The sequence below is a fragment of the Hippocampus zosterae genome, chromosome 15 (genome assembly GCF_025434085.1).
Source record: "Hippocampus zosterae strain Florida chromosome 15, ASM2543408v3, whole genome shotgun sequence".
In the NCBI taxonomy this organism is placed as follows: domain Eukaryota; kingdom Metazoa; phylum Chordata; class Actinopteri; order Syngnathiformes; family Syngnathidae; genus Hippocampus; species Hippocampus zosterae.
In genome coordinates, this window is record NC_067465.1 from 12022900 (window position 1) to 12046448 (window position 23549).

At 42.4% G+C, this 23549-nt stretch overlaps 1 protein-coding gene across 5 annotated transcripts in view; it reads right to left on the bottom strand.

Annotated features, from left to right (window-relative positions):
* Nucleotides 1-642: 642 nt before the first annotated feature.
* Nucleotides 643-23549, bottom strand: part of dpp6b (dipeptidyl-peptidase 6b) — an 82118-nt gene continuing 59211 nt past the window's right edge. For all 5 annotated transcript variants that reach the window (XM_052088626.1, XM_052088628.1, XM_052088625.1 and 2 more), the window contains exons 2-26: nt 19037-19151; nt 17233-17331; nt 14796-14890; nt 14633-14707; nt 14502-14554; nt 12471-12552; nt 8870-8990; nt 6782-6936; nt 6560-6657; nt 6317-6443; nt 5120-5158; nt 4920-5027; nt 4762-4853; nt 4637-4684; nt 4422-4534; nt 3540-3587; nt 3352-3450; nt 3174-3243; nt 2734-2928; nt 2587-2641; nt 2410-2512; nt 1782-1837; nt 1590-1662; nt 1417-1490; nt 643-1079 (exon numbers count right to left, since the gene is read on the bottom strand). In XM_052088626.1, coding sequence (XP_051944586.1) covers nt 933-1079; nt 1417-1490; nt 1590-1662; nt 1782-1837; nt 2410-2512; nt 2587-2641; nt 2734-2928; nt 3174-3243; nt 3352-3450; nt 3540-3587; nt 4422-4534; nt 4637-4684; nt 4762-4853; nt 4920-5027; nt 5120-5158; nt 6317-6443; nt 6560-6657; nt 6782-6936; nt 8870-8990; nt 12471-12552; nt 14502-14554; nt 14633-14707; nt 14796-14890; nt 17233-17331; nt 19037-19151 — 2340 coding nt within the window. In that variant the 3' untranslated portion in view covers nt 643-932. The remainder of the gene's footprint in view (nt 1080-1416; nt 1491-1589; nt 1663-1781; nt 1838-2409; nt 2513-2586; nt 2642-2733; nt 2929-3173; nt 3244-3351; nt 3451-3539; nt 3588-4421; nt 4535-4636; nt 4685-4761; nt 4854-4919; nt 5028-5119; nt 5159-6316; nt 6444-6559; nt 6658-6781; nt 6937-8869; nt 8991-12470; nt 12553-14501; nt 14555-14632; nt 14708-14795; nt 14891-17232; nt 17332-19036; nt 19152-23549) is intronic.

The following is a 23549-nucleotide window of genomic DNA, read 5'->3' on the forward strand; positions in this document are numbered from 1 at the left end:
TACACCTTAAAAAGTAACAAAGTTACGGTACTTCACTGATATACTCGACTTTAAAATTAATGTACTTAGTTTACCGATTGCTTGATTTGAAAAGTAACCAAGTTAGATTGCAAGTCACTTTATTAGTTACCGTTACATTCAACAGATACCAACAACCCTGCTCAACAACATTCACAGCCGGTTATGCCAGGAATTAATTGGAAGTGCATTTTGGACATTGGTGTTTAAGAATAGAACAACAACCACAAATTAAATGAGTAACAAGCAAAATAAGGAGGAAAATATCAATTCAAAACAGCAGCGGGTGCTGTGCATACCTTGGCCTCTTAGAGGCAGTGTGGTGCACACATGATGATAGACTTAAATGAAAATAAAAAGAGAAGATGAAGAAAGTGTCAAACTATTGACACTATGAAGAAAGTGTCAAACTATTGACCCCCCCCCCCCCCCACACACACACACACAGATTAGGAGCAATATATGTCCTTGAGTTTGTGGATGAACACATTTTGGCTAGCCGGTCACAAGAAGCCAAAATTGAAATCACGATCAAAACTGAGCATTAGAATCTGTGTCAAAATATGACAGGTTTGGTTACGGGACGCATTTAGATTGTACCTAGTAATTTTTCCACTGAGTTCATTTTCTGGCCTGCAGGTTGTCAATATTCCCACAGGTCTCGACAGTTTGCAAGGGTTTTCCATTCGTCCTCAGTGGTACCATTAACAACGTCTGATTCTTTTAAAGGCGCAGGAGGATGCGTTCACTTTCCCTCTGGTGGGCAGCAGCCGAGGACAGCATGGAGGGTGGAAGCCGAGCCCTGTGCAGGTTGGGCACTTCACGCTCGGGTGGCTTTATTTTGTTACGCGTTGCATATTGTGCTGTGTGAACTGGCCAGGAGGGGGGAGGCGAGGGCGGCTCGGTTATCAGGTTTAGCTGTCGTCCTCGTCCACTTCCTGCTGCTCGTCCTTTGCCACTTCGGGTAGCCGGAAACACTCCCCGAAAAAGTTGACCAGTGAGCAGCTCAAGTGTTTCTGGGTGTCTTCGTTGTGCAGGAAGTGGCCTTCGTCTGGGTAGATCTGATCAGGGGAACAACTTTATCACTTTAAGATTATAGTCGAGGCTGGCCCACAAATAGTGAAAATCTGCATAAAGTGACACCCATTGAAATACGTGTGGGTGGGCGAATAATGTTTTTTTTTAACACCATTAAAAACGTTTTTAAAAAACTGATAAACACTGAATGTGTTTTCCACAAGGAATGTCGGGAGAAAATTTAAAAAATATATATATTTTAAAATAATGAGAAAAAATGTGATTCCTGTCTGGTTGGTGTATCAGCTGCCAATGAAGACAATCCATTTGAAATCTCTTCAGTAAACCCAATGCACGCACACACACACACGCACATCTCACCTGAAGTGTATAATTGGCTTTCTTGCTGATTAAATGGTTGATAAACTTGGCGGTGTGCTGAAAGTGAACTTTTTCTATAGACAGAGAGAATTAAAACATAGTTATAAAACAACAACAACAACAACAAGGTATCTTATAGTCTTTGTAGAACAGTATATAGAGTGACTGGATACCGTCTGCAGTGGGGTGGATGATCAAGTACTGCTTCTGCAACAGCTGACTTGCTCTGTGGGCTAAATTTGACATCTAGGTAAGTGAGGGGTGTGTGGGGGTTGGGGTGGGGAGAGATGGAAAATGCTCAGTCATCACCACACTCTTACTTGAAGACTGATTGGAGAAAAAAAAAACGGGTATTAAATCGATACCATGTATACTCTGGTGTCAGTCTTTGAGCCCAGGTATCGTTCCGAAAATGCCGACACTGTGGTTCAGAAAGGAGAAAAAAAAGAGTATTGAGACAGCAGATAACGTAATGGAATTCTTTTCCTGTACTGCCACATGGCTGTGTTCATAAAAAGTAGCCAGCTTGATGTTGAAGCAGGTGTGAAACTTGACAAGAGACCTCATTGATGTTTTCAAATGATATTAAATGACCTGTAAGTTCATTTTCAAACTGCTATGTTTCTGTTTATTTTTAGTCAGTTTATTGGAACATTGGAGATTTTGTTTTCATTTTAACGACATCAAGAAAAAAATGTATCCGTCAACCTGGAAAGTTCATTTGTTAAATTAAACAAATGTTCAAAACTGTTTGGACTCCACTTACCCTATTACCGGTATATATATTTTGTGAAATTACTTTTACGTCCTCATTTATCCATTCCTGGAGATACCCGTAGACCTCCAAGGAATCTATTTATTAAATAAATGGGTCAAATTTTATTTTATTCTTTTGCAGTAGTAATTAGGTTCGTGTTATATCTGTTTCACAATATCTGGCACAGATAATGTGAATGATCTTGCACAGTAACCCAAAGGATACCAAGAGTTCACCGTAAAGCTCGAAATCTGTGATGGGTGAGACTGCAGTTCCACATTTAAGCTGAGTGAACTCATCGGAGCTCAGCAGCAGAGTGGCTAAATATCCTCCATAAGCCTGCACAACAAATTGAGATGGACACGTTAGATGTACTTTTCGCTTGAGAAAGACCTGCAGAATCAAAATATTACCTTTCCATACACTCCCATACGCGTCCTGTCAATGTAAGGCTCTTTGGATATGAACCTGGCAATGACACAGGATACAGTAAATAAACAAACTACAGTTCAGCTAGGAAAAAAAAAACTCAAATTGAATTTTGGAATCTGCAAAAAAACCTGAGCGCCTCCATCTGGTCCCGCTCCTCCAGCTTCCCCAACCTCTTGTGCACTTTGTGGAGGAGGTTGGTCCCCTGGAAGCCGCTGCCGTGGCCGTCGAAGCGGACGACCACCGTGCTGAAGCTGCTCACCAGGATGGTGGCCCAGTCCACCTGGAACTGCTCGGTGACCATCTGGCCGCCGGGCGTCCCGTCGCTGTGTTTTGGGAGAAGACAAAAGTCAAGCTTAAGCCACATGGGCGAGGTGTCCCTTCCTGATTCTTGAGTTCACTCCCTCGACATTGTGGGGTCTCACTTAAGCGGCTCATTGAGTCTATAGGGAGTATAAATCAATCAATAAAAATAACTTGAATGTTGCAGATTCAGTTTCTGGAGATCTTAGCTCCCAAACGTACGCGACAACGTGAACAAGTGTCGACATTTGCGTTTCATCGTACTTACACGAGCAGCAGTAAGGGGTAATGGGCTGTGTCTACAAATCCAGCCGGCTTCAGAATCTGCATGGTGAGGGCTGCAGCACACAGAAAACAGTAAATGGAGTTCTTCTTTTATTTTATTGTATTTTTGGAAAGCTCGTATGGTACTGTCGCTGTTTTCTCAACTGCATGCAAACGCCTACAGTAGTCGTCGATGGTGATGGTCTTGTACTCCACTCTTGGCATCTGCATGTTGTTGTACGTGGTGTTGACTCGCTCGTTCGTCTCCACGTCCAACAGCTCTGCACATAAAGGCGCCAGACGAGCTGCGCATGATATTCTGTACAGCTAAGTTACAGCAAATATAAAAGATCTCAGAGAGGACTCTTACTAAGTTTGTCTTCTGTTCTGTAAATGGCCACACTGGGAATGTCAGGCCCTATGAAGAAGAAAAAACAAAGTTCTATATACAGTATTTATATCTATTTAGATATATCTAGGCGGCCTGTTGCTCCAGTGGTTAGCACGGCGACCTCACAGTGCAGAGGTCATGGGTTCAATTCCAGCTTCCTTTGTGGTGTTTGCGTGTTCTCTCCGTGCCTGTGTGGGTTTTCTCCGGGTTTCTCCTCCCACATTCCAAAAACACTCTAAAATTGTCCTTAGGTGTGAGTGTGAGCATGGAGGGTTGTCCTGCGATTGGCTGGCAACCGGTTCAGGGTGTCCCACCCGCCTACTGCCCTAAGACAGCTGGGATGGGATCCAGCACCCCTTTTAAAACCTTTTCTGATAGTTTAATATCACAATATAATTTCAAACTCAGCTTACAACATAACACTGAAACCCTTTCTATTCCTACAGTGAACAGCTTATCATGTTACCAGGTTGCAGGGTGCTCGAAAGGTCTTCTTGTTATGATTTTGATCAAGTGCAACTAAAGTGACGCCTTTTTAACCCATTCAAAATAGAATTTGCCGAGCCATCGCAAGACCTCCATTGTTTGTTTTCTCAACAACATCCAAGACTCTTTCTGTCACAACTTGCGCTAACAACCCAGGCTAAACTTAATTCCTTCCCGGCAAAGAAAGATCGTAGAGCAATTGAGATACAGTTTATCCCTTCAACGTGCTAACTTCACAGCAATTACTACTTTGCTGTCATTTGTGGCATCTTGTGTCATTAAAACTAAAAAAACAGCAAATAGCTGGGGATTTGTCTCCCCCTAGCAGAGGAAACAAAAAAATCATCAATCGGATCTGGCTTGGAGGTGACTCACCTTTACAATTGAGTAGAAAGTATTGCATGTTGTGACTAAATGACACGTCCACGTAGCCGCACTTGAACTGGCAGGACAGGCAGCAGCGGTTGAACGGAGGAATCGTGTCCGTGCTGGAAAACGCCCGTTGTACGCATGTGACTTTATGCTCCTTTCACGCGAAAACCATAAGCCAAACGCACTCGCACAGCAACGGGCGCAGAGGAAGCTCCTACCTGTACAAGTGTCTCCGTTTGGGGTCGTCTTCTGTGCTCAGGAAGTATCTGGAAAAGAAGCCGCAGAAGTGAGCGCCGATAGTTTGACACTGCAAAGGTGCACGTTCGTAAGCCGTCAAACTGACATGAGGTTCCTCTGGTGGTTGTAGGCCAGGATGTTGGTGATGTCCCAGTCTCCCGACGTCAGCGACTGAAGGACGTCCAAGCTCGTGTTAGGCTAGGACGAAAACAAAGTCAACATCGAACCTCTATAGGAGAAACATCCAGTGGTGCGATACCGTACCATGGAGGTGGACATAGAAATGTGGAAGAACTTCCCTCTGCCGCCCTGAGGAATCGCTCGTGTGAAAAAGAACTTGTGTCCGTCGTGTGAGAAAAGCGGCGCTTCGTTCTGCAGCCAGGAAGGAAATTGTGCGTGTTTACTGTGCGTCCGCTGGGCGCACATCTTCGAAACATCGCGCATCAGCGATGTTTCGCACCTACCTGTCTGTGCAACCATCTTGTGCTCTCGTCTTCATGTTTCTAAAAGTCACATTAGGATATTATTTAGCCTTTCTCAGTTGCAAAGTTACATCAAGTAATACATTTACCGTGCATTCTTTTGGTGAAAAAAAAAAAGATCGGCGAGTGTCAACGGGTTAAAGTGGGTTAGTGATTCAAATGTTAGAAACAAAGTTAAGAATCAGAAATGAACATCGTTCGCCGTCACGTGCCAGAAAAGAGGCGAAAAAAATGTTGATCATTATTTTCCAAAGCAAAATTAAACATTTTATTTTGATTCAACGCAAAGGGTATCAGCCTGCTTTCATGGAGTACAACAGAAATCGGATACCATTTTCTGTTGACAAGCTGCAATTTTGAGCGTTTGGGCAATTATTATTTAACCCTTTCAGGGACAGCGGTCACTCCAGTGGACAGCTTATCATGTTCTCAGGTTGCAGGGAATGAAAGGCTTAAATAAAAAGATATCTAAATGATAAACTACAAAATTAATTATCGGTTAATGCAAGAATCAATTCATTATCGATTCACCGTTGCACCTCTAATCATTTTTTCCCCATTCTATATATTTTTTTCTTAATTCAATTATGCCATTTGGGTAAATTCAAATGACTAACACAATATATATATTTCAATGTCCCATACACACATCGTATGTGGTGAATTTGAATTGAACATTGTGGTCATTTTCAGCCTCTGACACATACCGTTTACTTGAGTAAAACAATCATTTTCCGGCAATCTGTATTTCAAATTGACACCAATTTCACCAAGTATTTCACAGTGTCAGGAAGGTTAATCATGAAATATCTGCTATTTGGCCACATGGGGGCAGGAGTATGTTTTTTTAACCTTTTCACGCACCCTGTAACCTGATAGCTTGATATGCTGTCCACTCTAGTGAACGCTGTCGCTGAAAGAGTACTAATAAAGTCTTTTAAGGTCAAGCTGATCGCATTCGAAACAGCGTCTTCAAAATATTTGGGTACAAATCCCAAGCGCTGTCTTACATAATTTTTTGGGATGCAAAAACAAAACAAACAAGTAAACCAAAAAAAACCCCCAAACAAACACAAAAACAATTCGAGAAAAAACAAGATTCGTTTTTGCATGAATCTTTTGTGCTAATTATATTCAATTCCAAACGATGAATGCCACACATTTTGCAGAATGTTGCACCTTGATGCAGACACCCGTGGTTGCCTCACACAGTGTCAAAATGGAGTTGTTCTGGGCTCTGTTCAGCCAGTTGACAGCCAGTTTGGTGCTTGTGGCCCATTTCACCATGGTGATGTAATATTCCCTCCTGAAAAAAAAACCCAAAAAACAACAACGACCATGCAGGATGAGTCTGGACTAGCCTCCGCCGGGCTCAGCTTAGCTACTTAAGCATATTACTGACACCTTCAAACGGGCTCTCACCCGATTCGTGGGTCATCGGGTTTCTTCATGACCACAGTGTGTAAAGGACCATTGAGGCTCACCACTGACAGGTACACCACTGGGTTTTCCTCCCCAGCCTGCAGAGGCCCGAAGGAAAGCAGATAGACAATATGTCCGTTTGGGTTTCAGGTGCGACACCAAAAGTGTGCGGTTGGTTTCGCTGTCAAACGACAACATCAGCATGTTTGTGTCGTGAGTTACCTTTGGGTAGTGGTACTCCAATGTGTTGGGATATGGCGTTCCAGTGAAGAAGGGGACTTCCATTTTTGGCACCAACGTGTCATTGATTGTCATGTAGGCCAGACGCAGGCCGTCAGGAGACCACCAGTGGGCCTTGTAGCTCTGCAGGATCTCCTCTGGGACCACCAAAAATGAAAAAAATAAAATAAAATAGACACAAATGCAAAATAATGAATTCCAGTAATTAAAAAGATATGATATAAACACAGCGGGGTGGCCTGCCAGTTTGCTTGAAAAAATAGCTAACCACTCATAGGACGTTGTGATTTCCTAGGAATGTTGTAGAATTGGTCATTTAAAAAAATTGAACACTGGCAGAGATTTCTAGAAAGTGTGGCATATTGATATGTTCCTAATTATTGTGAGAAATCATTAAGATGATCGGTGTCTTCTCATACATATCATGTAATATTCAAAATAGCACATAATAATAGCATTCTTAAGTCTTAGTAAGAAGTAGCGCTCAACTTCAAAAAAGTTTGTGACCCCTCATCTAACACATTCATACAAATTTAATATTGAAAATAAATATAAAAATGTTACGACACACTCTAGAAAATAAGGCGGAACCGCGCAATAATAATAATCATAAAAAAATGGTGCCTTGATTCAATTGATCCACTGTTACAGTATACTAAAGTTTCCTCCAGCAGGGAGCACTCTGGCTTCATGGAAAGCAGCGGTCCGCTTCATTTTCTTTCCATGGGATAACACATCGACAATGATTGTGCGTCTTTATTTATGAAGGTTTTATGTGCATTGAGTAACATAAAAGTGCATTGGCTGAATAATCTGATATGATGCACTCGGTGTTTTGAAGCTGCTGCGCAATCGGCTCAAATCCAAAAGGAACAATTCTTCACAGGTTCTTGGACTCCGAGAGCAGCCCTTGCATGATTCCTTCGGATGATGTGTAAAAGTTACCATCGCAAAAATCAAGTGCAAATAAATCACATTTCATTTCGTGCGGCTCAAGGATGAGAGCAGCACTGAGGGACAATACAACCTAACCTTCACTCTGTGTGTGTGAGTGTGTGTGTGTACGAATAAGCTGCATGATTTGTGTTGGGGGGGTGGGCGTGGGGGGGGGGTGATAAATCCCTACTGAGGCAGCGGGAAGACCGCCACAAAACAAATCTTTGCACGGTAATGAAAACGGATTACATCTTTCATTTAGCTTTCTGCCCCCCCCCAAAAAAAAATCCTATTTATGAGGACACGATTACAGCCGAACCCCTCACAGTAGTTCACCAAAATTACAGATCCTCACTTCATAACCGGCATTCTGTAATTGCATTACACATTCACAGCAGTCAGTAATTATTATTAAAAGCCCCCCCAACCCCCCACCATGCGGGAATGGTAAGGTAACGCCATTTCTGAGAAAATAAGTCACCATTGACTGGTTAAATGAACCGAGACGCTTTAACAATGACAGCGGGGTGCGAAAAAACAAATCCATTAGCAAAAGTCATGTCGAAGACAGTGGCTATAATAGAGACAAAAAAATAAATAAAAAGAATGACAATATTTTGAAACACAATATCTGTTTTTAGATGAGAAAGCCAATTTAGTGAATTCTTCTTAGTAATACAGTACACTAAGACCTGAATGAATTCAAAGTGCCTGGTCATAAAGAATGTCCCAGTTTGGTCAGTGTCACAATATGGAACATTTCAAAAAGTGGAGGCCACTTTAAGCGGCGACATTCAATGCTTGTTCGACACGACTATCACAAGAGGAGCTGTGAAGCATCTTTCAGTCCAATGAATTTTTACTAGTGGTAGATTTTTGCAAAGATGAATGGAACATTTTTAAAACTCCTCAACATTCCTTTTTTTTCTTTTCCAAAAGACATTGACTGAATGAATCCACGCAATACAATACAATGCAGTATTATGTGTAAAATGCTATTCTTACGAGGCTTTACATAAGTGGTGTCCAAAGGATGGCCTGGGGGGCATTTGTGGCCCGCCATCCATTTTTAAGCGGCCAGCGACATGACAAAAAATTATCTATATGATAGGGGTGTATTACAGGGAGTATTACCTTCATAGAGCCAGTCAGCCAGGCCGTTGAAGACCACGCCCTCCTTCCCAGTCGAAACCAGGCGGATGGTGCGACTCTCTATTGTTGCTCTGTAGTAGATGTTGTTCTCAAATATGAAGATCTGGAGCCAAATGCGACAAAATGGACAACGTTTGACATGATATCCAATACAGTAGAGAAATTCTGATTTGGCAAAGATATTATATATCTACATCATATTCCATTTCGATTGGCAGCGTCAATAGCTTTGAGTGCCATGCCCCAACAATTTCATAGACCACAAAAGCAGGTTACTTCTTCCATTCACTGAATTGTCTGAAGGAAGAACAAAGAGTGCACTCGTAGCCTACAGTTGCCATGGGTGCTCCAATAATCATTATTGCTTTTCCCATGCAAACTCTTTTGATCGGCTCTGTGAGCTGTAAAATCAAACTTGACGCAATCAACTCTTCAAATTAGAATTCTGCTACAAGTGATTTAAGTGCGATTGAATTAGAGAGGGGACATAAAAAAAATCCACAATCCCAATGAGACACAAACTGTCGTTTAAGGTCAGGTGTTGGTGGCTGTTTTGTAAAACACTTTCATTGTCATCTCTCATCACTGTCTCCATTTTTGTACACCAACATGATCTCACATTCAAGTGTGTGTGTGTGTGAGAGAGAGAGAGAGAGAGAGAGTGCGTGCATGTGTCTCACCGATTGCCCTGTCTCAGCGGAGTAATTGCTTGCGCTTTAATGAGTGCATCTTCATCTCGGCGTACATTTGATGCTGAACATGACCCACAGACACACGTTTCTATGCTGACACTGCACGCCGTGATGAATGCCTCCATTTCTGATGGATTTAAGGCCGAATTATTTTGTTTGTAAAGAAGGCGGAGTAAAAAATATAAAAATAACAAATATGGCGGTAAACAAGTCAGATTGAGACAAAAGACAAGAGCTTGACATCTCGTTTTTACTGGTGTCACCATCACATAATGCTTACCGGTGAAGTTTCAGCAGGCAAAGTTCTATTGCAGCCATTTAGCGACGTGATAAAAATTAAATAGAAAATAAAATTTTAAGAGCATGAACAAATGTTTGGATTCGATGTTTTATCAAATGGATAAATATAGCTGACTTAAAGTCATGCTAATGTTCCACTAGCTTAATATAATGTAATAATTGTAGCCTCATTGAACAATAGTTTCTAAATCCTCTGGCAGGAACACCAACTTCTATCTGTCATTGCCACAACGACTCATGGTCACTGACTTCAGCTGTGTTGAAGATTAATGACCCTGCAGACAAGTTGTGCTCCTACTAGCATCAGCGCTAGCATTGTCAACCTAGCTATACGCTGAAACAATGAAATAATATTCATTTCAGTTCATGATGTGAAGGAATGCCATTTGGGTCTTTATTTGATATCCAGCTTGAAGCTCGGTGTATTATTATGTTCTGTCAACTGACAACTTTAGCGTAATTAGAAGGACAAATGTTACCAAGGAGGCAAAACTACAAATGGGTATTTTGGGGCTGCTAGTAGTAGATAAGTTTGCCACCAATCCCGTAAAATACAAAATCACCCTTTAATTAAAATTAAAATGTTCCTAATTGTCCCGTGCGTCTGTCACAAACAAAACATGAAGACTAAATTTAACAATAATGAGCAAAATAAAAGGCAGGGAATATTAAAGACAGCAATGTGGTACCGCGGACCTGCGGGCGTAGACTGCGCCTGATGCGTTCTCCAGAGCTCGGTGCCAAATTCTCTGACTATCTGCCTGCACAGCTGGCAGCCCAGCCCCTTCGCTGCTTTTAAAATATGCTATTTAATTTAAGTATTGCCCTCATTCGGTAAAAGTGTCCCCAGACAGACTTTGTTTAATTTACAGCACTTTATATGTATACAATACAGGATGTATTCAATGTGCTTGTATGTGCTCAAGTTCAGGCTATTAAGTGTTTTGGAACTGTTAAAAATGTTCACCCTTTCAGGACAGCGGTTACCACAGTGGACAGGTTATCATGTTATCAGGTTGCATGAAAGGGTGAAAGTACGAATCTTCATTGAGTTTCCAGCACTTGTTAATAGCATATAGGCTATGCTCGGGTTCAGGCTACTCAATTCAATGAAAAAAATGATGGTGCTAATAAAGTACTTCCACCCTAACTAAACCCTCGTAGTTGGGCGATCACATTCTAATATTTTCAGAGGTTCATGTGAGGACAAATAAAGTGTCGACATAAATGTGGGTGACCACTGATGGCAGTTTTTGCACATTAGGCGATGTTTAGATGTCTACATTACGGGTTTAGACTGTCATGGTGCGTCTGTGTACGCCGGCAAGGGAGGAGGGACAAATTGCATTAGAGTCGGCAACTAAAAAGCCATTTAAACCCTTCAATACAAGATTCATGGGAGCCACAAACTCATTGGAAATATAAAATGAATGCATATTATTGTCCTTTTTCTTGTAATTTCTGTAGCAGGCAAATGTTGAACCGGGTCGAAGCCAGACGTCAGCCTATCCTCTTTATTGCATGTGGCTTTAATATTAGCCATAAATTCTGAAAATAATATAATACAATTGAGCTAGAGTGACCTCAGGCAATCAAAAGCAATAATTCCGTGTTGGGTTTTGCTTGATGGTACATCTCCAAACAGCAAGTGAAGGATGCATTTTCACAATTTGCCTCACTTCGCCACATCCAATACGGATGGAACACTTCACTTAAAATATGTTTCCTGTCAAAGCAGGTGAGCCAGTTGAATACATGTACATCATTGCACATGGTCAGGAAGGTAGCACCTCTGCCTCAATTTGAGCCAGGAAAAACCCTGCCAAGGTTATGCAGTAAATCCTCAAACTGCTTTCCATAAGATATTATTCCATGTCAAGGAATTAGCCTTTAGTATACATGAGTTCGCATCTAGTCACGTCACTTAACAAATGCATGTAATTGATCTCTATTTCCCATGCTAGCTTTAAAGTCAATGTTACCTCACAACTGCACAGGGAGCCCAGGAGCAACAAAATAACAAAATCTCAGTTGTTCAACTTTTAGGTTTAAACGCGATGGGGGGTGGAGGGATGAAACAAAGTGGTCATGATCTGACATATCAATGAGTGCGTGGAAATGCCAAACACATACAGAAAAAACCCCACATTGAACACACTGGTTCTATTTATCCGCTTGGAGCCAGCAAAAAAAAAAAATGTCTGTGCTCAAAGTGTTGGATGACACACACATGACATTCTCACACATGCACGCATGGATGACAGTCTGCGCCATGTGTTTTGGTTCCCGCGGCAAGAATCCAAATGATTGGTTCTGCCACAAAGAGCCATCTGCCATGTTGTTGCTCGCCATCTCTTGTGCGCCCCTCTCAGTCCCGATCGTGAAATGCATTTTAGAATTGAGCTGATACAGTGTATTTATTAAGTTTGGCTTCACGGTATACCACAAATTATACAATTTGTTCAATGTGCACACACAGGTTGTTTGCTCCACAAATATCAAATCAGTGGCTATGTTAAAAACAAAAAACAAAAAAGAAAACCAAATCACAATTTGTGACTTGGACCAGCACAGCGCTGTGTGTGCCTTACCAGCTGCTGGCCTTTGGGTCCCCATCCAGCAAACTGCAGCACAGCTTCATGCACTTCCGGAGGGTTCAAGGGCCAGGTTTCCCTGTGGAAAACAAACAATATAGCAATCATGTGCATACTGGGTGCCAACAACACACCGGCAAGCTTGTCTTGTATCGCGGTTGCTACAGTGAGCTGAGAGGCTAATCGTAGGACATAGGTCAATGCAGCATGCAACGACATACAGACCCTCGAAATTGAATTCAGAGATTTACTTCCATATTGTGTGTTTGCTGAAAACAAGTGAAAAGACTGAGAACTTGCCAGTCATATTCTAGCTATTCCTGCACATGCTTCCTCGGATGCCACAAGTTACAGAACAGCTCAATGTTGTTCTTCTAAACCAAGAAGTGATACCCAGGATTAAACCACTGCCCACCAAGAGAAGTCTGTTAGATTGCGGGCTACTGGGGGCGAGTGCCTCTTGTTAACCATCCATCCATTTTCCGATCCGCTCAATCCTCACAAGGGTCGCGGGGGGTGCTGGGGCCTTTCACAGCTATCTTCGGGCAGTAGGCAGGGGACACCCTGAACCAGTTGCCAGCCAATCGGAAGGCACACAGAGACGAACAACAATTCGCGCTCATACTCACACCTAGGGACAATTTAGAGTGTTCAACCATCCTGCCATGCATGTTTTTGGAATGTGGGAGGAAGTACCCGGAGAAAACCCACGCAGGGACCTGGAGGCCCGAGCAGGGATCGAACCCATGACCTCTACCTCAGCTTTCTACTCTACCTCTACCTTCTACCTCAGCTTTGCTTTGCTTGAAAAGCGGACCGCTGGGCCGCTTTTCGTCATCAGTCCGATGTGATATATTTCAAGCCACTGGTTTTAATTTAGAACGCATTTATGACTTTATTTAAATGGTTTATCCTTAATCTACTTTTGTGCGTTTAGAATGTTTTAAATTCACGATTTAAACATCAGTAAATGTTTGGAAAAAAAAAATCAGATTTCATTAAACCCCCCGCCCCCCAGATTTCAATATGGTGTGACAATTAAGAAACAAATGTAGTGTCCTCGGGTGTGTGTGTGTGTGTGGGGGGGGGGGGGGGGGTTTACATAACACGATAAAATAATTTGAATAAGGTCTCAGGGCATCTTTTTACTAATCTTTTTTTTTTTTTGCAGCTAATTTCTGTCCAATATGTAATTACCCTGTCAGGTGTGAAAGACCTGAAAACTTCTAATTAAATTTTACTCCGTAGCTGTAATGCAGCATGTCCAAAGTCCGGCCCGCGGGCCAAATCCGGCCCGCGGTCGAATTTCATCCGGCCCTCGGCCCCTGTCATAAAATCAGTGCCGTCTGGCCCGCAGGTTGGGCGCAATGGAACACGTGTTGCATTGACTGAGGTCTCGTAGACTGGTGAGTGATGTTTCATAGAGTACTGCTTCCCTCTAGTGGCCAAATGAGTAATAGCATTCACTAAATGAGTCATAGCATTTAGACACTAGAGGGCATCACTCACGAGTTAACAAGACAACACTCCGTGTTTATATTGACTGATATGTCATATTTCAAATGATCCTTGCAGTTGTGGATATGTGTATTGCTTGTTCATTTCCCTGTTGCTCGAGTCAAAGGTTTTGTGACTATTGAAAAGTCATGGTGATACATTTTATGTTTCAAATCAATCAATTTGCACTCAGGAGACTTCTGTTTAAGAAAAAGTCAAGTGAATAAGCAGTTGCATGTGATATACCTGTTTCAAATGAACCAAAAGAAATTCTTAAGATTGGTGAAATTAAAATAAAAATGGAAATGTGAAACAGACTGGCTTACTAAAATTTGTTGAACAATATTGTTGTTCAATGTAAAGAATGTCAGCCAAGGTCGGCCCCCCGACATTTTACCACACAAAATCTGGCCCCCTTGGCAAAAAGTTTGGACACCCCTGCTGTAATGGAAGCACAGGAGAAAAAAACAAACAACAACAACAACAAAAAAACCCACCAATCATGTTGTAGAAAAGAAAATAACATCTTACTGTGTTACGAGGCTGTAAATAATGTACTTGGCCACATAGGAGTGTTGGTATATCTGCAGAAACACAAAATGACAAGTCAGTGACGAGGCAAAAATAAAATAAAATAAATAAATACATGCTGATTTCCTCACCAGTTTCAAGTCAAAGGCAAAGAGGACTTGTTGCAAGTCAGGTGATACTTGGTACCTGGCGGCCTTAGCTCTTTCCTAGAAGGAATGGAGAAAGAAAAACAACAACACAATAAGTGACAACTATATAAATGAGCCATTTAAGGTGGACTTAAGATGGACTCACAAACATCTGGTTTGGCACGACAACACGTGTCTCCTCCGTGTCCACATTCAGCTTGACAACGTCGCCTTCCCTCGTACGATAGAGCAGCTCATTACCTGCACAGAGGAAAGAAAGTGTTCGTTCATGGTGAATTCAGTGGCTTCGTTTTTTTTCCAGATCCAGAGTGGACAAACTTTTATTTGGTCTCATGGGGCAAAAATACTTTTTGAAACAAGCCTGCTCATTCGTAGATAAGGTTTTTTTTGGTTTGTTTGTTTTCTGTATCTATAGCTAATTTAAATGATTATTTCAGAAAATGAGTACAACAGAGTGTAAACAAATTTTACATCGAAAAATGTTAACTGTGAAGCAAAAAAAAAAAAGATCATGATAATCCTTGTACAATACAGGGCGGGCAATTTTGGATCTTTTGTGAACTTCTGAATAGAATAATAATCATAGTCAAAATGTCAATCTTTGAACCGCATCCACTCAAAATGAATGGGTTCTTTCGGCAACGATGTGTGACCGCTTGTCTCCCGTATAAAACGTAATGACGATGGAGCAAGTTACCGAGCAGACGTCTTTCACAGTGTAAAATTGCTCACATTTGTGGGATTAAATGTACGACCGAGTGTTCTTAAAATAATGAAGCAAATCCTTTTCACGCTGGCGGATGTGAGCTTGGAGGGTCAGGCGGAGTAGCACCGATTGTTCCGCTTGCCAAACTTCCATTCTGCTTGCGCTTAAAGTAGATTTGCATAAGATTAAGAGAGATTAAGTCCCAGATGTTTCCTAGTGATAGTATAATATAGTGTTGGAGCACAGACGCCTGCGCTGTCGTCACTGTCTTGTCTTAATTGTGCAAATGAACGAGATGGTGAAAGACTTTTTGCATTGTCTTTAGGTAGCAGCCGGCGAGTCAGAGGTGAGTCCAAAGACGAGTGAGGCAAGAAGCGGCCCGGCTAGGGGGATCAGTGACATGCCCCCAGAAATATTGATGAGGACCACTGGGGAGCGAACGCATCCGGCCGGTCTGCTTCTCGGAAGGTCATTAGGCCCCAAATGGGACTGGCTTGCTTTAAATCGAGAGGCGGGATGCGATGTCGCGATGATTTCGTCAGGCACTGACAACGTTTTCATCAGCTTGCTGAATGAAGGGCATTTTAGGATGCTTGTCACGCACTCATACACCGTCTTGCCACAGTTACTTTGTTACTCTACTTATTACTTGACTTTAGAAGTAACTGGATTTTGTGACTGATGACTTGGATTTTAAAAATAACCGCATTAGATTACAAATGACTTTTTTAGTTAAATTCAACAGAAGCCGACGAACCCCGCAGAACATAAAATTCACAACCGATTTTGCCAATTCTTGCATTTATAACAGTAACATTTAAGAATAAAGTTTCTTTTTTAATTCAACATAAAATAAAGACAACCTTTTTTAGATTTACCCATAAATCCTTATTTTTATGATTCAATATGTATTGATATGGTTCGATCCTTTAAAAAAAAAAGTTTTCTTTAAGGGAACGCGCTTGCAGGGTTGTTGAAACTAGATAACACTCTGTCAATATTTTCTTCACTAACACAAACCCAAGTAGTGATTGGATTTCCAGCATCAAAACATGAATCTCTGCGCTTCCTTCATTATTATTTTATTATGTGGTCAAAACGTGACATGGCGCGCAGTGATGGCACTCTCGCAGTTGGGAATGCAAAGCTCAGAATGCTTCACTTTAACGTACACCGCAACACTGTAATTCTTTCTTAGGTTTTCTATATCTAATCGATCTAAATGGCTTTATTGAAATATCCAAGCGATGTGTTTTTTTTCCCCCCAAATTGTTTGTGCGTGACTAATGCCAAATTGATGTGATATAATTGGGCTTTTTAAGACAATGCCATTAGTTCTAATTTCTTTAAATAAAATGACTGCTATTGACAAATCAACCTTTAAAATCATTCATATATTAAACATGCTTGAGAACACTTAACACATTTTAGTTCATTTATTATATACCGGTTTATATTTTGGGGGAAAAGACATACAGTATAAAATTTGAATTATTCAGATTCTTAAGAAAGAAAGAAATAAAATCTAACCTTCTTTTTCCAGCGGTTTACTTAAAACGGCTTGAAATGTCCCTGAAAGTTCAAACGAATGACTCTTTGGCTCGTGTCTAATAAAAGACGGCAATTGAATTCCTCATTCATGTGTAGTAATTTGTTGGGAAAACATATTTAATTGTCCTGACAGATATTATTTGGCATGCTTCTGGCTCATTTGGAAACCTTCCCAGCCATATTGTTTGTAATTGGATGTGCAATTGGCCGCATGATGAAACATCCTATCTGGCCCCCAGAAAGAACTGCTGCTGCCTCTTAGAACTATACAAGCACAATTGGCCATCATAATATTTCTGGATATCTTTGTTGTCGTCCTACTTACCGCTGAGCCACACGGCATCGGGTTCGTGGATGCGGAGGTCAGGACCGAAAACGTCATCCAGGGTGACCTTCTTCTTGAGGGCTAGGCTTTCATCTTCACCTGTCAAGCACATGTCAAAGAGCAAAAGGAGAAATCAAAAGTGGCAGGCGGGCCACGGCGACTGTAAAGTGCAGATAGCGTCGCCGTGAGTGGGGGGGGGGGGGGTGCTTCACATTGCTCCTGTGAAATTGGATTCACATTTCAAATGACTTTACAAGTTGGAAAGAAAAAAAAGTGAAGGGAACTTTTTTGAAGCTGATTTTTTTTAATTATTATTCATCTGGGTGTCTCTCAGGTGGCAGGGGTATGTATCCCATCCTTTCACTTTGACTCTGACATATACAGCATTTATAATGAAACATGGAAAAAAAAGGAAATTAGTTTTTACAGCTTGAAATGACAGAGGCCTTATGGGAGACCTCAGCTACCCATTCCCATCTGAGAGACTGACAAGGCGTATGCTTCGTGTCACATTTTTGGCGTATTGCTGAGTCATCACGTGGCCATACCATACTATAAAAACAGCAATGGAGGTAGGAGAGTGATTGGAGTTCTCAAGCTGGAAATTTTGACTTTTTGTCATCTAGAATAAAAATAATTTGTTGCACACTTTGTGCTACTAACAGAATGTTTTCCAGCTTCAATAACACTACGTCAAAAACAAAACAGCTGCAGAAGGTCCCAAAAATTTTATCAGAATTTTTATAAATGATGTCCATGATAACGGTTAAAAGTTAAATACGTCAAGTAAAAATGACTCTCATTGTTTTAGCTTGTATTAAAAATATATTTATGTTAAGTCAACAAAGACTGCCTTTAAAAATATCTTTTAAAAAATTATCATATGTTAGGTGAAATCCATATTTTTTATGTCAATACGTATGGAAATTCAAATCGGTTGTCTATTTTGTTTAAAAAAAAATTATTCATTAAATGTCACTGTTAAAAATGCACCTCCAATCAAAAGGCAAATCCGCGTGTCATTTTTAAGCTAGCAGGGTTGTGGGTATCTGATGAATGTAACCATTCAAGTAACCTGGACCCAAACTTGATTATTTTTAAAATCAAGTAATCAGTCCAGTACCTTTTAAAGTAAGTGTTCAGCAAAGTAACTCGGTTACTGTTTAAAACAAGTACCAATCAAAGTAAGTTACTTTTTCAAGGTAACTGTGGCAAGGCTAGCTATCAAAGAGCAATTTGGAACAAGGACGCCGACAAGAAAGGGAGCTCTGCCGCTGTTCTCGATGTCATTGCATCAGCAGAACAGTTTCTGAGACAGACAAAGAAATGAGTGGCAACTGGAGCAAAGGATCACAAAGACAAAAGAAACCCAAAGATAAATCTAATGTGTGTGAATACGGGCTAAAGCAGCAGGATATCTTTTGCAGCGGCTTTAAGTGCCCGGGAGTTGAAAAAGTCGCAGATTAAAAAAAAAAAAAAAAAAGAATAGATAAGCTCTTTGTCAGATTTTTCTCATGTAAAAGTGTGCCAGTGTGTCATCAGCTGCTGGGAGGAGACGAATAAGTGAGCTGGGCGAGATCTCCATAAAAGTTTTACTTTTTGTATATTTTTAAAAGATGAAAGCTGTGCCAGTTTGACAAAAGGCCATTGATCTCCATTAAAAATTCTTCTTTTGGAGGGGAATCAGCTCCATAATCATGGGAAACTTTTACCAGCCTTGACAGTTAGCGCTCACATTTAAAAAAATTGGAAGAAAAAGAACGGGATAGCAAGTATGAAGTGTGTGCGGTTGTTCGGTACATACGAGGGGTCAACAGGATGACGGAGGTGACAATCAAAGAGCAGATGACAAGGATGACCAGCAGGGCGATGGCGATTCCTTTCCAGTTTCTCTGTGGTGGCGCACTGCCGACCAGGTCCTGGTGAACAACATTACATGTTACATGACACACACACACAAACACACACACACACGCATGCACGCACGCACATATGCAATTATGTAGGCATATATAGGCAATATGCCTCAGATGTGACAACTAGTATCGATTTGAATGTCAAACTGATAAATAACAGTTCAAGCTGTATAAAAATGCAGTTTTCATGCATTCCAAGACTCAAATTATTTATTTATTTTTTGGGCGAAGCAGGTTTTTTTTTATCAATAACTTAATTTGAGGAGCAACTTTCTAATTGGGTTCATCCACCAGGACCCATCACCCAGGTGTGCTCTTGGATCTGTAGCAAGGGTTTTTATTAAACAAGAAACGAGCAATTGGTCTTCACACAGATCTTCAACAGATCCCTGGAGCTGTGTGAGGTCCTATCCTGCTTCAAACAGTCTACCATCATCCCAGTTCCCAAGAAATCGGCAACATCGGAACTGAACGACTATAGGCCTGTCGCCCTGACGTCTGTGGTCATGAAGTCCTTTGAACGCCTTGTGCTGAACCACCTAAAGAACGTCACTGGACCCCTGCTGGACCCTCTCCAGTTTGCCTACCGGGCAAACAGGTCTGTGGAAGACGCAGTCAACATAGGTCTGCACTACATCCTCAAGCACCTCGACAGCACAGGGACCTACGCAAGGATTCTGTTTGTGGATTTCAGCTCTGCGTTCAACACCATCATCCCGGAACTCCTCACCCCCAAACTACTCCACCTCGGTGTGTCTCCTGCGATCTGCCAGTGGATCCTCAGCTTCCTGACGGGACGGACACAACAGGTGAGACTGGGAGCAACAACATCATCAATACGCACCACCAGCACTGGAGCCCCACAGGGATGTGTCCTCTCGCCACTGCTCTTCTCTCTCTACACAAACGATTGCACCTCAACAGATCCAGCTGTCAAACTCATAAAGTTCGCAGACGACACCACGGTCATCGGTCTCATCAAAGACGGCGACGAGTCTGCGTACCGCCAACAAGTGGAGCAGCTGGAGCTCTGGTGCGGCCGACACAACCTCGGGCTGAACACGCTCAAGACTGTAGAGATGATCGTGGACTTCAGGAAACATTCTTCTCCTCAGTTGCCCCTCACACTATCCAACTGCCCTGTGTCAACCGTCGAGACCTTCAAGTTCCTGGGAATCACAGTCTCCCAGGACATGAAGTGGGAAGTCAACACCATCTCCATCCTGAAAAGGGCCCGGCAGCGAATGTACTTCCTGAGGCTGCTGAGGAAGCATGGCTTGCCACAGGAGGTGCTACGACAGTTCTACACGGCAGTCATCGAATCAATCCTGTGTTCTTCCATCACGGTTTGGTTTGGGGCCGCCACAAAAAAGGACAAAATCCGACTTCAACGGACAGTTAGGACGGCAGAAAAAATCGTTGGCATCGCCCTACCCACTCTTGAGGACTTGCACACTGCAAGAATCAAGACAAGGGCACGGAAAATCCTCCTGGATCCCCCGCACCCTGCCCACCACCTTTTTCAGCCACTCCCCTCAGGCAGACGCTACAGATCTATGCGTACCAAATCCAGTAGACACTTAAACAGCTTCTTCCCTCTAGCCATTAACTCCTTAAACAGTCACTGACATAGTCACTCTTCTTGCACCACAAAATGGTATTACAAAACTACTGGTATACTCTAAAATGGTTCAATGATTTTGTTGTTTACGATGATACTAGTGCAGCGTGTTATACCGGAGACAAATTCCTTGTGTGTTCTACATACTTGGCCAATAAAGATGATTCTGATTCTGATTGAAGGATTGAGGATAGTGCGCCCCCCTTTAATTGAATTGTAGCTGTAGAATTGAGCACTATAGCGTTATCCATTTTCAGTTTTCATTAGCCGCCTGGCTCGCCGTTAGTTTGATCGGTGATCTAGATGTCTAACACACACACGGCATATATTCATTCAAGTGGTCACGGTGAAAGGGGAGCCAACCATCCACATCAGTCCAGCTGTTGATATTCTTGTAGCTAATTAAACCTTCTCGGTGTGTGTCTGAAGCAGATGAGCAGCCTACTGAACCGTCTATGAGTTAATGGAGTGTGTGTGCGTGCACGTGTGTCAGTGTGCGTATATGAAGGATGAGTCCAGCTCACTATACAGGGTGCAAACATACCAATTTTAACTTCTTACCCCATTTTAAAAATGTGGCAGACCTCACAAACAATAAAGAACTCGACAATCGCAAGTCTACTGCCTATCCAAGTACCAATAAGGAATACAGTGCACTCCGCTTAATAGAACACCATTGGGCCGAAGCACTTCTGTTCTACTAAGCGGAGTTTCTATTAACCGGAGATGGTCATCAGACACGTCGACGACCAAGTTATGCACGCAGAAAAACCCCTGCCGACGAGTTAGAAGAGCTATTTCGACTGTGGACGTCCATATCTTTAATCAAACAACACTGCTTCAGTCAAACATCTCAAATCACGAGGAAAATTTCGTTACTTTTGTCTGGAAACAGGAGTCCGTAATTTTGCGGTTGACTTCCCTCTCAATGCGCTGGATAAGAGGGAAGTCCTGGAAACCGCGGGCGTACAATCCTCATTTCAGGGTCTCGAGGGCGACCCGCATATCCTTATTGGAAGGTGGTTCCTCAATGGAAGCAGGCTCGTCGTCCTCTGGCTCAGGATCACTGTCTTGGCTACTCGTTCCTTCCATCACTTGGTCAATGATGTCTTCGTCAGTTACCTCTGCGCACGTCAGAACATCTCTGTCGATGCCGATGTATTCGTCAAATTGCTCTGAAGATAATATGGCACCCACTTCCTCAGCGTTATCGTCAGTTGTATCCGCGACCTCAACTTCTGTGTCGCATAGACCTCCTTTACGCCAGCAGTTAAGTATTGTTACATTTGTGATGTCCTCCCATGACATAACCAGAAGTTCGATGGCATGAAGTAGACTGATTTTCTTCGCCAGTACGCAAGCGGTGGCTGAACTGTCACTCTCATCCATCTGTTGGACTATGCGCTGGCACATGTAGCGGCGGTAGTGCGCCTTCACTGCGCGGATCACGCCCTGATCGCACGGCTGCATGAGGGCTGTGGTGTTGGGAGGAAAGAAGGCAAGCCGTATGTTGGTCAGTTGAACATTCTGTGGGTGCGCCGAGCAGTTGTCGACCAGCAGTAGAATTCGCTGATTCTGACCACGTAATTCTTTGTCCCATTTGGCCAGCCACTTTCTGAATAGATCACCGGCCATCCACGCAGATTTATTCGTTTCATACGAAACAGGGAGTGACTTCAAACCTTTAAAGCACCGCGGATTCTGACTTTTGCCGATGACAAACATCTTGCGTTTCTTTCCTGTCATTGAACAGGCAAACAGAACGGTTATCCTCTGCTTAGGTTTTTTCGCGCCCTTTCTCTGATCATTTCTGAAAGTGAGTGTGGCATCTGGCAATGCGCGAATATACAGTACTGACTCGTCTGCATTCCAAATTTCATCGCAGTTATATTGTTTCTTCAAATCAGGCCAGACTTGTGCTAGCCAGTGGTCGCGTGACTGATTGTCGGCGGTTTGACCTTCACCATGCAGTCTTTTGTGCACAATCCCTTCTCTCTTCTTAAAGCGATCGAACCAACCTTCAGTGGCACTGAATCCCTCCACCTTCATTTTTGATGCCAGCTCCTCAGATTTAGCTTTCACGATCTTCCCAGACAAAGGCGCATTGTTGTCTCTGGCAGCGTGAATCCACTTTACGAGAGCTTTTTCCACATCAGGTGCTTTGCCCTTTCGCTGTCGCTTGCGATCAGAATCCTCAAGTTCCAAAATTTCTTTCCTGTTTTTGAGTATCCGATTCAAGCTACTCCGGGATATGTCTAGATGAGAGGCAGCATCCTCTTGTGATACCTTCTGAGAATCCGGCAATGCATCGTATCATCTGAGTATGTCCTTCTTATCCGCAGGTGATAGCCCTCGTCTCTTGAATGAAGTTGAAGCCATTGTGACGTGCGTGTGTCTATGTGTGGAGTGACGCGTGCTACCTGTTATACGGCTAGAACTACACATTGCGCAACATTGTATGGCGTAATCGTAGGCGCAACAGCATAGCAGTGGTATCGCGTTTTCTCGGAGAACGATTGCTACACTTCGAAAACCACTAGTTTACAATTTTCATTGCTTACGGCCTGTTCTATTAAGCGGAGATCTGTTCTACTAAGCGGAGTATCTTTATAGGAAATTGCAATAGGCAAATCCGTTCCAGAGCCTTTTGCTCTATTAAGCGGATTACTCTATTAACCGGTGTTCTATTAAGCGGAGTGCACTGTAGCGCTAGGCAATCTGAGCATCCAGATAAGAAACTAGTGGAAGAGCTAGGCTAACTGTTAGCTTATTGGTCATTT